At 41.0% G+C, this 15,651-nt stretch overlaps 2 protein-coding genes across 2 annotated transcripts; one reads left to right on the plus strand and one right to left on the minus strand.

Moving 5' to 3' along the window:
• Positions 1-3,633: 3,633 nt before the first annotated feature.
• On the minus strand, positions 3,634-8,595 carry exoc8 (exocyst complex component 8). The gene is made up of 4 exons (XM_026142434.2): positions 7,308-8,595; positions 6,080-6,333; positions 5,404-5,652; positions 3,634-5,008 (listed from the first exon to the last, which is right to left on the minus strand). Exons 1-4 carry the CDS (start codon positions 8,458-8,460, stop codon positions 4,604-4,606), a joined length of 2,061 nt encoding a protein of 686 aa, XP_025998219.1. The 5' UTR covers positions 8,461-8,595; the 3' UTR covers positions 3,634-4,603.
• A 241-nt stretch (positions 8,596-8,836) lies between these two features.
• Positions 8,837-14,249, plus strand: sprtn (SprT-like N-terminal domain). The gene is made up of 5 exons (XM_026142435.2): positions 8,837-9,685; positions 9,818-9,917; positions 10,120-10,248; positions 11,537-11,819; positions 12,490-14,249. Exons 1-5 carry the CDS (start codon positions 9,354-9,356, stop codon positions 13,509-13,511), a joined length of 1,866 nt encoding a protein of 621 aa, XP_025998220.1. The 5' UTR covers positions 8,837-9,353; the 3' UTR covers positions 13,512-14,249.
• Positions 14,250-15,651: the final 1,402 nt, after the last annotated feature.

Genomic DNA, 15,651 nt, shown 5'->3' on the forward strand with positions numbered 1-15,651 from the left:
TCAAAATGGATGAGGGACCATCTGAAGCCACTTCGATCCGGTAACCTTTGTGTTTTTTCCCATTACTCTTTTGTGTTAACTAAACATTTAATTGACTAGACAGCGGGCATGACTGAAGTCCTTTGGGGAGCAAGATTAATCCGACACACTGGGACAGCTTTTCCATTTATTAGCCCAATTAGCATCCCATTACCTGGGTTTCAGATCTGCTCTGCAGTGAAATGAGAGCGGGCATCTGCACAGCCACGTTAAAGCAGAGATCTCTGCAGATGTGGAACATCCTGCAGTGTCCTTGCCAAGCATAACCTTTAACTATCACCGAAGAGAACCTCACTCCAGCATAATCCATCACGAGGATGTTTACTCTAAAAAATAGATCTTCAGTTACACATTTGTTCTCAAAGGAAGAAAAAAAGGCGAGCACTGCGTTCTTCCAACACTGCAGTCATAAAAGATTTTTTAATGTAAAATTAATCTGAGCTGAATTTTAAGAAGATGAATAACTTGCTTTAATTACTAAAATATAAAAATCAGATTCTTTTTTGTACCACATTGGTGGGAATCATGCTATCAGACCTGGACGGCAGAGTGGAGAAGTGGTTCGCACTGTTGTTTCACAGCAAAAAGGTTTGGGGTTTGAATCCACTATCCAATCTGCCTGAGACCTTCCTGTGTGGAATTTTCATGCCGAGTGGGTCCTCTCCAGGTACTCAGACAGGCAGTTAGTGGGGTTAGGTAGATTGGTGATTCTAAATTAGCTGTAGGGGTGAATGTGAGTGGTTGTTTCTTTGTGTCAGCCCTGCAACACCCCCGTGTTTTGCTATGTGGCAGCTGAGGCTCGAGCTTCACTGTGATGAGTGGAAGAAGATGGATGAGTGGGTGGGAATCACCTTCGTCAGTTTCAATTTATTTCCACATTTTCATGTTATCAACAGAGCTACATTAGTTTTTATATTATGTTTGTGGACATTTGACAAATTCGATTTCAGCATTTATCTCAGTTTTGTCCCCCACCAGCTCTTGAAGGAAACATCTGGCTGTTTAATTTGGACAGCAGGTTTCTGTGTCTGAAAGAAATCTGCCTGCTGCTTCAGTTCAAACTTGAGCTATCACTTATTTCAACCACAGTACAGTAACAGTCAGTAGGAATATTACACTTAGATCTCTGTAGAAAGGAACTGTAGAGTTGAGGGTCTCTGTGGGCTGCTCACGTTAATCAACCCAGTTCATATTAGAAATCATTACTTGACCCTTTGTTAATATAAATGTTAATATAGGATTTATAGTTAAGGTTGTACTTGTCACTACAGAAGTTTGTTTCCCCCACTAAAAAGAAAAAAAAATGATCTAAGTCAAAATTCTTGGTTTAATATCAACATTTTGTGTTATCTCAAAATTTTAAGATAAGCAGGTCAAAATTTTACTTAATAGCTGAAATTTTGAGATCAATATCTTCGCAACACCATTTACTGAAAAAGAAGCAAACTATTATCTGTTCGTCTCATGAACTACGTGCTTTGTATTCACTTATAGTTTGACTGGTTGAATTCCCTCAAATAATCCCACCAGCCTGATGCCTCTTCCCTAAGCTGAGGCTTTCCTCGAGCCCTCGATCACATCAGTGATTATGATGAGATGAGCTGTGAAGCAGAAAGAACAATCATGTGCTCAATCGCATCTAAAAATATCAGCTGTCATGTTTTCGTTGACTCTGTGACTGTTGGGAAACACTTTAACAGAAAGAGGAGGAACTGCTCGTCATTACGGTAGTGCCACCAGACCGGCTTTACTGCAGGAGGAAGAGCAGTCAAACAGATTTATGTTCACTGATGTTTCTTGAACACTTTGTCACTGTTGGATTTTAGGATGTTGTCCAGAAACTAAAGTTTAACACTTAAACTGTTGAGCTGTGTTCATAAACGGTTCGACTGCCAAAACTTGATCCAAGAAGCTCAAAAACTGAGTTATAATAAAATCAACTATATTTTAATTTAATTCCCCCTAATTCTAACGGCCACAAGAGGGCAATGTAGCGTAACCCAATGATCAACTCATTTTTTTTGGTTTAATTTAGTTTACATGCCATAAGGCTTTAGTTTTGCATAACCACAGAAAAATAGATACAGCTGACATAAATCCAGCCCTTCTCTGTATCCATTAAGAAAATCAATCCTTTTTGACCTCCACTAAGTGTATCAAATAAGGTAGAATGGGGTCATATAGAAAAATCATGACTGGTCTGGCAAATACTAGTCTGAGCATGAGGATTATTAAACTACCTGCACCACACATTTCACAGTTATCAGCATGTTGAAACTGCAGAAATCTTTTGGAGGTGAACAACAGCTGCTGCCTGATGCCTTGGAGCTACAAGTTTGAAAACAGCAGACACACCTAGTATGCAGTATATATCGACATCTATATAACGTGGCATCACAGAGGTATATATATTCAAATGGCTGGGGTTGTGCAGAAAAATGATTAGTCCTTTGAATCTTAATGTACTGAATAGTATTTCTTTTAAGAGAGATTTGATGCGAACATGATCTAAAAATGGCAGCAAAGACCACAGAGGGATTTATTAATGTAGTAACTGTAAGCCTTTTCTATTAAAGCAGGCTCACACCAACTAATGTTAAATATTTGTTACATTAATCTGCTTTACATTACTATATGCTAATGGGTACCATTATTATTATCTAAACTTGTGTTTTTCACAAGACTCCCAGCAAACAGTTTTACAGTTTTACATGAAAAGTAAAACCGTTTGCTGTAAGGAAAGGTTGCTGATAGGGAGCGCTTCTTTTATGCACCATGGACAAAAAAGGAAAAGATGAAACACTGCTGAGTTATTGAGCAAACATGCCAGCCAAAATTAGAAGATGAGAAAATACACCATACCGTGTTGCACTCAGTTTCACTTAGTACAGCAAGAACAACACTTCTTTCATTTCATTTACTGTTTTACAATTCATGTTAAGATACTTTTCCCCCCAGTGACACACCATCTGCTTCTTTTAGATGCTTTACTTTATTGTTACAATGAAAATGTTATGCAGATAAATTGTATTCCTTCATAGCAGAAGTAAAATGCTTCTGTGTTGTGAATCTCCACCATGAAACCAGCACTCAGTTTTGCATCTGGGAGACAAGACACCCTCTCTACTTTAATGCTTGGGCTTAAACTTTTCCTTTAGGGTTACGGTCGGTTGGACGCTGGGTGGGGGGGGGCTTCCCATGATGCACTGAGCGTTTCTTCTTCACGTGTCTCCTTTCACTCTCTGTGTCCTTATACACCACTACTGGATTTAATCATTACTTATTATTCATCTCTAGCTCTCTCTCCTAGTCTGCCTTTTGTCCGGTCTCTCTGCTCTTTCTTTCCCCATCACCCCCGACCAGTGGCAGCAGATGGCGCCAGAGGTTTCTTCCTGTTGAATGGGAGATTTTTCTTCCCACTGTTGCCAAGTGCTTGCTCACAGGAGGTTGTGGGATTGTTGGGGTTTCTTTCTAATATTGTAGGGTCTTTAACTTGAAACAGAAACGGCCTTGGGCCAACTGTTGTTGTCAATTAATGATATATAAATAAAACTGAAATGAATTAAACATCTTCATCATTGATAAAATGAGAACTCTGTGCATAATGATCTTTATTCATTTCCGTGTGTTATTTTTGAATAACAGAAAACATTTAGCAGTGCATTTCACTTCAGTCATCCCTTTTAATCAAGTCCTTGTGTGCTTGAATACTTTAGTGTCTAATAACGGTCGAATAAGTAGCCTCAAAATTAAACTTTCAAATAAAATGATCTTTAGCCATCATGGTAATTATAGTGTTTGTCTGATCAATAGATTCATCAGCCTCACACAATCATTGCACCTCTTTCAGAAGAGCTTAGTCTCCTTAGTTATCACGTGTCAATAATCACTGTTAATACATTATGCATTTTGAGTTTAGCTGTTGGTTATTTTTTTATGCATGTAAAACATTTGCAAAGTTACAAAAGTTTAGGATAATGCAGGTTATTTTCTCCCACTGCCTGGAGCACATCATTTGTGATCCAGGTTTTCATCTGTGATTTATCTGTATCAGATTAGTGCAACACCTTAGCTATTGGCTAGTGTGACCTGCCCTTAAAAAGAACAAACAGCTGCCTTGTTTCCGGTTCTGGTTGAAATGTGTGTGGGTTTTCTTACTGAGTGTTGTGTCTCTATTTGTAAGGTTATGGCAAGAAAACCATTTCTCATTTTGACTGGACAGGCTGATAAATCAAAGCAGGCTGGACTTTATTTGGAGCCAGTATGAGAAAAATATTGAGAAAAAAATATTGAGAAAAAAATTCTGATGAACCACTAAAACTAAAAACCTATAAATGATTATAATATGGGCACTTTAAGCTGTCTTATTCTAGTGCTATTGTGACTCTTTTCCGTGATGTATCCAGTGATTTCCTGTCCTGCAGCATAAAAACAACCAAAAGGTGCTATGTTTATTTCTAAATTGGGAGTTGAAATTGCAAGAACAGTCATTTAGAGAGTGTGTAGGTGTTTCATGGCCGCCATTCTTGCGCCTCAATTCAAGCCACAGAAGTTCCTGTCGGTCTCAGACCACGGATGTGGTGCTCTCGGGGTTGATTCGTACCGGCCTCGTGCTCTTCCTGAGGTCCTGCAGCTGCTTGGCCGGCTTCCCCACGCTCTCCTCAAACCTCCGCTCAACCACCGGCAGCACGGTGTCGTGGAGGAAGGAGGCATTCTGCATGACAAAGGCTTTCTTCTCAGGGTCCTGCTCACAGCGGAGGCTGTAGTCTACGTGCTGTACGGCCACCAGGATGATCTCCCTCAGGCTCTCCAGCAGCACCATGTGCAGCTCAGGGAAGTAGAGCTTCAGGCCTTCCTCTAAGAAGCTCATCATCTGCTTGGTGAAGGCCACGACGGTATAGCTCAGGTTCACCCAGCAGTCATCACCTGTGTACTGCTCAAAGTTAATGCCACAACTGCGCATCTCATCCTGCACAAAGATAAATATGTTAATGTTGCAGCAGGTAAAGGAAAACAGTGATTTGTGGCAGCTTTCATATGAAATCCTCAGCATTTGTTGTAACAGAAGCTCTAAGCACACAAGCCAAAATCCCTGCCTCCAGAAATTACAACATAATTAAGCATGCAAAACTCCCAAAATATGAAATTATATAAAAAGGAGCTTTAAAGGTTCACAGTGGAAAAATTTCAACAGTTGAATCATTTAAGCAGATTAATACCAGATTATCAAAGCTTTGCTTTCTGTTACTCAATTTAGGAGGTTCTTGGTTAAAAACAATTAAACAATCAACAATTGAAGAAAACAAAAGACTGAGTGAGAAACCATAAGAACCAAGAGACAAAACAGAAATAATTCAGATCCACCTTAAGTTTAGCCAAAGCCTCAGGAGTCATGAGGTTCATCCTCCTCCACATCTCCTCAGAGTTTCTGTGTTTCGTGGCCTCGATGATAATATCTTTGTAGCTCTGGAGCGCTGCCTTGATGTCTTTGACCAGCAGGGACTGCAGGGTGAAGGTCAGGTCCAGGCCGATCTCGGTGAGCTGCTGACAGTGTTCTTTAGCCACTTTAACGCACTCTGCTGCTGTCGACAGGCTCTCCTTACTGTCGAACACCTAGCAACGAGGAAATAAAAAAATGTACTTTATTAAGAAAACCATACAACCATAAATTTTAACTTGCACGCTGCATGCTCTGGCTGCCATTTAAGAGATCCTCTTGTGTTGCAGCAATGCTTTTCAGTTCTTTGCCCTTCTCAGATGGCTTTTTTTATTACTAAAACAACTCAACTTTTTTTATACACCTGAGATCCAGAAGCTTATCCTCTGTATACCAAAACACATTGTTGGTTATTTGCATATTTTAAACCATTAATACCTAAGAACACCACCGGAACACACAAATATTGCATCATGTCTCAGTAGCTTAGTATGTTTTTAGCTATAAACAATGCAGAATATACAAATGATAGATGTTACATATCTTCTAATCATAGGGGACGTACCTATTACTCAGGGTTTTATCATCTGACATTTTAACTACCTGCTTGCTGAAGGCGTCCACAAACATCCTCATGGCTGATCTGGACCAGACCACGAAGGCAGAATAGCAGCCTGTGTTCCCGGCAAAGTCCATCTGAAATTCTTTGGCCGTCTCCAGCAGGCTGGTGAAGAATATGTTGCAGAGTTTGTGGATGTAGAGCAGCGTGGCTCCTTCGATGCGAAGCTGCCGTATAGCAGTCTGCACTGCAGCAGCGCGGTTCTTCAGAAAGAGCTCACAGGCTTTGGTGGACTGGCCTGAAACACAGATGACTGTGTGATGAGACAGTACAGATGTTCATGGCAATTACATTGTATTTTTGCAAATACATGCAAACTGTGATGCATTATGGGAATCTGAGGGCCTTTATATTTATGACTGTAAATGTACAACATGTGTAGCTATTTCTCAGCTGATTCTGGTACGTTTTTAGTATATGTCTTGAAACCTATTAAGCTTAATGGGGAAAAAAAGTAAACTGGATGGCAAACTCTCCTTGACTACATAAAGAATACCTGGGAGTGTAGTGACAGGAGACAAAATGTTCTCTCTCTTTCCTTTTGATTGAGTTTTAAAAGAGGTTTATACCCTACATACTCCTGCTAAAGGATAATGTTTTGCCCGAAAAAGGTCAAGTACTGAAAAATTGCAAATAAACATGTTTTTGCAAACCAGTCAGTGTGTGGGAGTCTGTTTGCAAAACTCGGGCATAATTAAAAATGGATCCACTCGAAGCTGTTCTGCACCAAAGCAAAATACAAATTTCTAAGGTTTTATAACATTCGGTCATTCAAGAACAGTTCTGACAAAAAATAAATAGTAAACTATATATAAACTATCATGAGGTTAGTTCTCTTAGTGCTCTGAATAGGAAAGTTATTTTCTTAATTAAGTAGTTTGAGAATATTCACCTTGACTGAAGATGAGGGGAAAAACAGTGAATACATACAGATCACCGCAAGCACAGCTTATTTGTCTGAAAATTACACTTTAACTGCATCCAAGGTCGAACTCGGACAACAAGCAATTTGAAAGTCAAGTCCATGCAAATGATGGAAGAGAATGAGCTAAACTCCCCAAATAATGAACAGTGAATTGTGGAAACCCTGTGAGAGGGCTGAGCACATCCTTACTGTGAATACACTGAATATAAAGTGAGATCATAGCAGACAGGTGTTATTTGTTTTGGTGATGTGTGCAAACTTGTTATTTTTGATTTTAAAAAAAGGACCTAGTCTGATGAGCTGGGAAACAGCCCGCCGGGTTGCTTTAGGACCGCCACGAAGTGACCGATCTGGAGACAACTCAAACACCAGGACCTCTGTCAGCTGCCGCACACGTTCATCCACCTTCCCCCTAAGCTCTTTAACCTTCGGGGTGACAGGCTGATCTCTGAGATACTCATTGAGCTTGTCCAGCAGGTCAACAGCACCCTCGAAGTCTCTCTGGGCAATGCACACATCCAGATCCTCTGGCAGCTCCTGGATCCACTCAAGGCTAAGATTCACGCTCTCCTCACCATCAACCGTGTCTTCATCATCATCCATATCAAAAGGATTGGTGGATACCTCAGCTCTAACAGGAGAAGTGGGGACCTCCTCCTCCTTCTTATGCCTGTCTTTGGAGACTTTGTTTTTCTTGGTTTCATCTAGGATCTCCAACCACTCTTTCTTAACTTTGCTGTTCTCTGCCTGGAAGATGCGGCTGTCTGGAAACATTAGGATCTTGAACATGTCCTTCATTGGTGGGTTGTCTTTCACGTTAACCACAGCAAAGCTCTCCAGGTCATACAGAGCGTTGTATTTATACTTAACCGTGCCACGGCGGTTAGGCAGCCAGGTGGCAATCAGCAGACAGTCATTCATCAGGAAAGCGTGCACCTTCTGAATGGGGGACATGTTGTCAACATCAAACTCTGCAAGGTCCCCATTGTAGATAAGGTGCCTGCCTGGGGTGTCCATGATGTTTTTAACCCCTTCCACTTTCTCCAGCAGTGAGGTGAGGGTCCTCTGCTTCACCTCCTCAGTCTCTTTGGGAAAAGCTGCCTGCATCTCTTTAGACGTCTCATCCTTATCTGTGGACAGCAGGGCCTGAGTGATACTCTCCATGATGCTCTTCTGTTCAGTCAGGATGTGGCTCAGCTGGTACATTTCGCTCTCCAGATAGGAAATCTCTTTGGCTGTTTCGATGAACTGTCTGTAATTCTTGTAAACATTTTTCTTCAGATTTTGAGCCGTTTCGTCGGCAAGGTTTTGGATTTTTTGTCGGTGCTCCTGCAAATCCCTGTCGCCATCGGACTGCTGTGACAGCTGCTTGACGTAATTTTGCGGGTCGAAATTGGGCGATTCGAGCTGCTTCCGTAGTCGGTTCCCCGTTTCCGACATCTTTTGCCGTGTAACTGTTTACTTATTGAGATAAATTGTTGAGAAAATGTAGAAAAAACTGGACAGAGAAACAGTTCATCGAGGCTCCTTGGTTCATATCCGCTTGTAGCCTAAACAGGAAGTTGACACCCTGGAACGTCACGGGATACAAAAAAATAATAAAACAATTTTAAAAAATCTAAATGATCATAGGTCGTTCATAATGGGTCTTATATTTATTTTTTAATATAATTTAACATATGTTAATGATTTATATTAGAAAGCCGTGTTGCTTTTATTTATTTAACTGGCGGAAACTACTTGAAATGAACAACACTACAGTTCCCATAATCCATTGCAAAGACGTTGCTTGACTACATAATCGAGTTTATGGTAGTTAGGCAAAACTAAACCGGATATAGCATTTTATGATTGAAAGAATGTTCCATTTTAGAAAAAAAAATATTAGTAGATGCTACAGAACGCATATGCAGATAGTTTGATATTTTAAACTTATACATCAAAACAACAAAGAAAATAGCCATATTGAAAACAGGCTTTTACTTAAAACTTACTTAGTCGTTTAAAACTACTTAATTGTTTTACTTTGAAACCCGTACCGGAATTTATTTTGTCCTATTGTGACAGACTTGACACACGGATCTTCGCACTAGCTTTGGTCTGACGGTTAGTAATATGAAAATGTCACTGAAAATTTCATGACAGAAGTTACATGACAAAGTATTTGGACGTATTGGTAATCTGTCAGACTACATTTTGGGACGACGTAATGCTACCGCCTGTTTGAGACCTGTACAAACTGCATTAGCTAGTTGGCGCTGACAAGCTAACTAAAAACAAATAACATAACAACAAATATCATCAAAACAACCACAAAACTTTTCTCTCTTGTCATGGATGAGGATTTCCTGCTCGCTATTCGGCTGCAGGAGCAGTTTGATCAGGAATACCAGGCTTTATTATCTTCATCAAGTGGTACTGTAGATGATAGTTTCGGGCAGAGCAGTAAGAAACGGAGAGTGGAGGTAGCTGGAGGTGGTAGCGATGTTGTTCCCTACTGGAAACCGAATCCCCAGCTTGAGAGGCCAATGTCCATTGTGGACGAGTCCTGGGAGATGCTTGACCCTAACCCCGACGTCAGGGTTATGTTTCTGGAGTTCAATGACATGTTCTTCTGGGGTAAACTTAGCGGTGTGGAGGTGAAGTGGAGCTCGAGAATGACGTTGTAAGTCATGCATGTTTTTGTTCTTGTTAACTCCCACAAAGTTGTCTACACATTAACACCTTTGATTTTTGTGCGGGATTTGGTTTTGCATGTCTGTAATGTGTCCTGCTCCTCTTTTTTTTTCTCTCTTAGGTGTGCTGGAGTTTGTTCTTATGAGGGTCGAGGTGGACTGTGTTCAATCAGGCTGAGTGAGCCTCTGCTGAAGCTTAGACCCAGAAAAGACCTGGTAGAGGTGAGGTCGACCTGAACACCATTCACATCAGAAACACTGGGAAAGAGCTTGTTGTAGGGGATGAAATTTATACATCTATCATTTTACCTTCCTAACCCCAGCAGTGAATGTGTGACAGTGTGATAGATTAGAGCTTGTAATCCTTGTAAAAGAGGACAATTTTCATGTTCTTAATCAGTTTATTTTTCCCTGGTTGCCACAGACCCTTCTCCATGAAATGATTCACGCTCTCCTGTTTGTGACACAAAATAACCGGGACAGAGATGGCCACGGACCTGAGTTCTGCAAACACATGAACCGGATCAACAAAGCCAGTGGGACCAAGATCACTGTAAGTGTATGTTCTTGAGCATTGAACTGGTAGTCTCATAAGAGACATTTTCAAACTTATTCTGTTTTGTGGACCACGTATACATACAAACCTTCAAATTTACAGTTGTATTCAGAAGTTTACATATAGGCATCATGGGCTTGAATGTCATGGGAATTTGAGGCTTTTAATGATTTGTTTGAACTGCTGTTCAGGGTGCAGTGATTGAACAGCAAAGTAATCAAGAAACATTTGAATTCATTTAGGATTTTCTCTAATCCACACTGGATCAAAACTGCATATAGGCCCAAATCTAAACATACAATCCCACTAGTATTTGGTTAAATGTTCCTTAGCAATTTGCACCTTGAACAGATGTTTTTGGTAGCCATTAACAAGCTTCTGGTGTAATTCTGGCTGGATATTTGATCACTCCTGTTGGCATTTAAAACTCACTTCCTCTCATCTCAGGATGATAGTTTGGGTCTTTTTCCAGACCCTGCCAAAGCAGTGACACATCCAAAGTTGTGAAAATCTAAGATGGAGAGTTATCTAAGTGTCTTGGCCTTTCGTATTGCTCTGAGTATTGGTCAGTCCAGCGAGTCCTGGCAAAGAAAAATTACCATTTGGAGCGAATCGTGATCACTAACAAGAAGTTAGTACATTTATTAAAAGTTAAAAGACATTGTAGAACCTCCACCAGCAATTATTAAAATATTTAAGTGAATGCATGTATATATTTGAGCTTGACACTGAGGATTAGAGGAAATCCAAAATAAATTCAAACTTTGACATCCACTTCTTGTTTTTGAATGCTGTACCATTATTCCATCCTGAAGAGACAACAGAAATCAGTAAAAGCTCAAAATTACATGCATTCATGTCTTCGTTCATTTTCATGCTGGATTTTTATTTTAGAAAACCTTCAATTGTTAATGCTTCTACAGCAATTTTTTGTAAACCCATTCATTGGGGTGGCTGTAGCTCAGGAGGTAGAGCAGGTCACTGCTGATTGGAAGCTTGGTGGTTCGATCCCTGCCTCCTCCAGTCTGCATGTCAAGTATCCTTGGGCAAGACACTTACCCCAAGTTGCTCCCATCGGAATCTCAGTATAGAGATGGTGCTTGTGAGAATGGGTGTGATTGGGTGAATGTGGCATGTTGTATAGAGCGCTTTGAGTACTCCGGGAGAGTAGAAAAGCTGTAAGAATCAGTCAATTTACCAGTCTATTGGGCTGGATTGGTCATGTTTGGCATCCATGCCCATTTTCATAAACTTATGTCTTCCCATCTTTCCTTTCTTTCATCAGATCTACCACAGCTTCCACGATGAGGTTGATGTGTACCGGCAGCACTGGTGGCGGTGTGATGGGCCCTGCCAGAAGCGTAAACCCTACTTTGGCTACGTGAAGAGGGCCATGAATAGAGCTCCTTCTTCTCTGGACCCTTGGTGGGAGGATCACCAGAGAACATGTGGTGGCACATACACCAAAATCAAGGAGCCTGAAGGATATGGCAAAAAATGCAAAAAAACCAGCAAGACCTCAGAGAAGAAGGCCACAGGAAGTGGCAAGCCTTCAAGTACGACTACAGGTAACATGCCCGTACACGCCTGTGTATTAAGCTTTAAAACATTGTACCAACAAACAAGAAAATCTTGTTCATATTTCAAACATTTTAAACCTCAATGAAAAATGTTCTTAATTTTCTGTGACAGCCTCAAAACAACAGTCATGTCATGCTTTTATGCCTGACCGCTTTTAACTGTGAATAGATTGTTTCCACTGAGTAACTTGAGCATGTAAAATCAATTTAAATCAAATGACCCCCTGCTACAGAACATGCAAGAAATATAAAGAATGGTATTTACTGAATTGGCCCCTCAGAGACTCTAGGCTTACCCACTGGACAGCTTTGGAAACATTAAGTGTGTAATTACTACACAATTAATAATAATAATAATAGTAATAATAATAATATTATTAACTTCTTTACACTTTCAGAAAAAGGAGTTTCACTGGTTAGGCCCACTTAAGATCAAAGTGGACTGTATGTGGTCCATAGTGTGAAAGGAGTATGACACCCCTGATTTAGAGCATCTAAATGAACTGACTTTATTGTCAGAAACTCTGGTCTTGTATATAAAAAGATATAATATAAGAACTGAAATTAAAGAAAAAGCAAACCACGTCCACTTGAACTAAGTTACTGGATTTAAATACATTGCATGGCTGACTCTAAATTGTATCATTTCCTGTCCCAGGTTCGGGATCACAGGATATAAGGAACATCATCCCATTTAGTGGGAAAGGCTTCATCCTTGGGGGGAAGTCTCAGGACTCAACGTCTTCCTTGCCATCTCCCAGGCCACCACTTCCTGTTGTGAAAACACCATTGTCCAACCCTGTCCCCTCCCCAAAGAAGTTCTTCACGCCATCGTCCCTGACTAAAAGTGTCTCCTCTCCTGTTCACTCTAACAAGACCAATGGGATTTCCAACACTTTTACCTCAGTCAGACCATCCACTTCCATGGGGAAAAAGCCACCTGTAAAGAGGTCTGTCGGCAACGCGAGCCACTTTGTCAACATAAACGGTTCACCAGTGAAAATGCCAAAATCCCAGAGCAGTAGTAGCAGCCAAGGAGGAGATAAGATCAAACAGAGTTCCATTGACGACCTTTTTAATAGCACAAGCCTCAGGAAGTCAGAGACCAAAAGAGACTCACTGATATCACCAAAGTCTTCCACAAATGCTGCTTCTGCCTCCTCTATATTTCAAAAACAACAAAATAATCATTTGACTTCCTCTCCCAGCACGCCCAGTCCCAGGCCTGACATAACAAACCATTCCAAGGTCTCATCTGTAGTTACAACCGGATCCCAGGGTAGCACTTCAAGACCTGTACAGTCCAAGTATTTTACTAATTCTGACAGTGACAGCACATCAGCGGCTGTGGGTAGGAATCAGACGCCAAGACAGAGGGCGTGGGATGACCGCAGCAGCTCTGCCAGCATCTTTGACTTCTTCCAGAAGACCTTAGGCAGCGATTCAGCAACATCGAAGGAATCAATTAAGGCAAAATCACCAGAAGTGCTGCAGAGAACTACCAGTGCCACCACCACACCCTCCTCTTCTGCTTCTCTGCAGTCCTCAGCAGGACTGCACAGTGTTGCCTCCTCTTCTTCATCCTCCTCCTCCTTTGCAGTGATGGTCTGTTGTCCAGTGTGCCAAGCAAAGATCCAGGAGTCAAAGATCAATGAGCATCTTGATTCCTGCCTCTCTTGAATAAGGAGGTGATAACTTTTAGAAAGTCAGAATAAGTTTGATGTTGCACTAAAACTTCTTAACTTTGGATGTTCAATAAAATTTTATCCTTGTTTGTTCAGTAAGACGTGGCATAGTGATTTTAATGATTTTGACAATTTAAAGAATGACATTCTCCTACTTTCTATCACACTATGATTACTTCTGCGATTTCACTGCATGACTTTATGTCTGCTGTAACAAAATTCCTCACTGAACTGGACTGCATTAGAAAACTATGACAGCAGTGTTTTGCGGAAGAACGTCAGTGTGATATTACCGGTTATGGTTTGAATTCAGAAACCGTTTTGTCTTAGCCTGCAAAACCTATTTTTGTCTCCTCTGGAAGTGGATATTATTGATTTGTGGTTCCTGCAGTGGGATGTACCCCCACCCCCCAAACCTCAGGTCTGCATCTGCTGCCCTTCAGACAACAGGAGACGCCGTCTGTTCTCTGCTGATCTGATCTGTAGGAGTCAGGTTTCGCACTTACTAGCTATTTATTTCTGCAGGTCATCACATTTGCACTGCACCCAGCCTGCGGGGTCAGGTGGTGCAAGGACATTTGAATTTACTCAGTAAAACACTTCACCAGTGATATCCTCAGTACAAGAAATACTTGGATGACTAAAACGTTACAGATTTCTACCTGAATATTTTATTCACCTGTTTGGGTTTTAATTGCCAAGTAAAATATTTTTATTGGTCTGTTTGACTGAATATTTCAGTGTGGAGTGAATTCAATGCCAGTATTCAACGGTTGTCTTGTGTAATGATTAAATATCCAGAAGAAAGTGGTAAAAATCTAAACTTTGTACCCTTTGAGCTAAATGCTTATCAGGTATTTGCTGTGCTTTTAGCACTGTGCTAACATATACTGATTAGCAGTAAACAATACAGATGAGGTGTGATGTATTATTTGCTTGATGATCAAGTGATGAGAAGACTAGATTAGTGTCTAGACTTAACCCTGTATTTGGACATTGACTATAAAATGCAGTCAATTTCTTTATGAATTTTCAAGATTTTTCAGTGAAAACAAGAAAAGAAAAGTTTAATCATGTTAAGGTAGCAGAAACATAAACCAAACCTTACAGGCTTCCCCACAGAAACCACTGAAGACCAATTTATGTGTCAACAAGTCAATATTTAATCAAGCATGTCTTAGAGTAAATCATAGATTTAACCTGATAGTTGTTTCCTCAGCCTACATCAGACAAATGTCCTTTTGACCATTATTATATTAAGATCGCCAGTGAAAATGTTTTAGTTTTGTAAGACTAACATTATTTACTTAAATGCAGTTTACTTCAGATCACTTTAACCATCTGATCAAAAGTACTCTGGATAGTTTGGGTTTTTTTAAATAGCACAAACGCTTTAGTCATACTCAAGAGAGAGAACGGGAGACAGACAAATGGTCTGCATTTATATAGCGCCTTACTAGTCCCTAAGGACCCCAAAGCGCTTTACATATCCAGTCATCCACCCATTCACACACTGGTGATGGCAAGCTACATTGTAGCCACAGCCACCCTGGGGCGCACTGACAGAGGCGAGGCTGCCGGACACTGGCGCCACCGGGCCCTCTGACCACCACCAGTAGGCAACGGGTGAAGTGTCTTGCCCAAGGACACAACGACCAAGACTGTCCAAGCCGGGGCTCGAACCGGCAACCTTCCGATTACAAGGCGACCTCCCAACTCTTGAGCCACGATCGCCCCAGTAGTAGTTCAAACCAGACCAACCAACCAGACAAGTGGGTGTAGCAGAGCTGGTGGGTAAGCAGAAAGACGGAGAAGAGGATGAGGGCAGAGGTCAGGCAGCGTGAGGCCAGCTGCTGATCATGACTACGCCCTCCTGTTCCTGCAGGAAAGACTGGAGCAATGCCAGGGGCGTCAACAAAGCATGTCGGCAGCAGCATGTCAATTACCTCAGTCTGCTGCTGCAGCTTTAATTGCCATCTGGCTCCACAGGCACAGAGGAAATACTGTTGGGAAAAAGGCAAGGGTGGATTTTATATTTGATTCTCAAAAAACTACTACGCTTAAATATCTAAAATCTTGTACTTGAATGCACAACAGCTTCTACTGAAAAATACGGTAAACTCTATTCATTGGGG

Source organism: Astatotilapia calliptera, chromosome 15 (assembly GCF_964374335.1).
Source record: "Astatotilapia calliptera chromosome 15, fAstCal68.1, whole genome shotgun sequence".
Classification (NCBI taxonomy): Eukaryota; Metazoa; Chordata; class Actinopteri; order Cichliformes; family Cichlidae; genus Astatotilapia; species Astatotilapia calliptera.

Coding starts and splice junctions, on each gene's coding strand:
- exoc8 (XM_026142434.2), bottom strand. CDS start 8,460: ATGTCGGAAACGGGGAACCGACTACGGAAGCAGCTCGAATCGCCCAAT. Junction 6,334..7,307: donor TTCCCAGCTCATCAGACTAG/GTCCTTTTTTTA, acceptor TCTGTGTTTCAG/GCCAGTCCACCAAAGCCTGT. Junction 5,653..6,079: donor TGGACGCCTTCAGCAAGCAG/GTAGTTAAAATG, acceptor CCTCGTTGCTAG/GTGTTCGACAGTAAGGAGAG.
- sprtn (XM_026142435.2), top strand. CDS start 9,354: ATGGATGAGGATTTCCTGCTCGCTATTCGGCTGCAGGAGCAGTTTGAT. Junction 9,918..10,119: donor CCAGAAAAGACCTGGTAGAG/GTGAGGTCGACC, acceptor TGGTTGCCACAG/ACCCTTCTCCATGAAATGAT. Junction 10,249..11,536: donor CCAGTGGGACCAAGATCACT/GTAAGTGTATGT, acceptor TTCTTTCATCAG/ATCTACCACAGCTTCCACGA.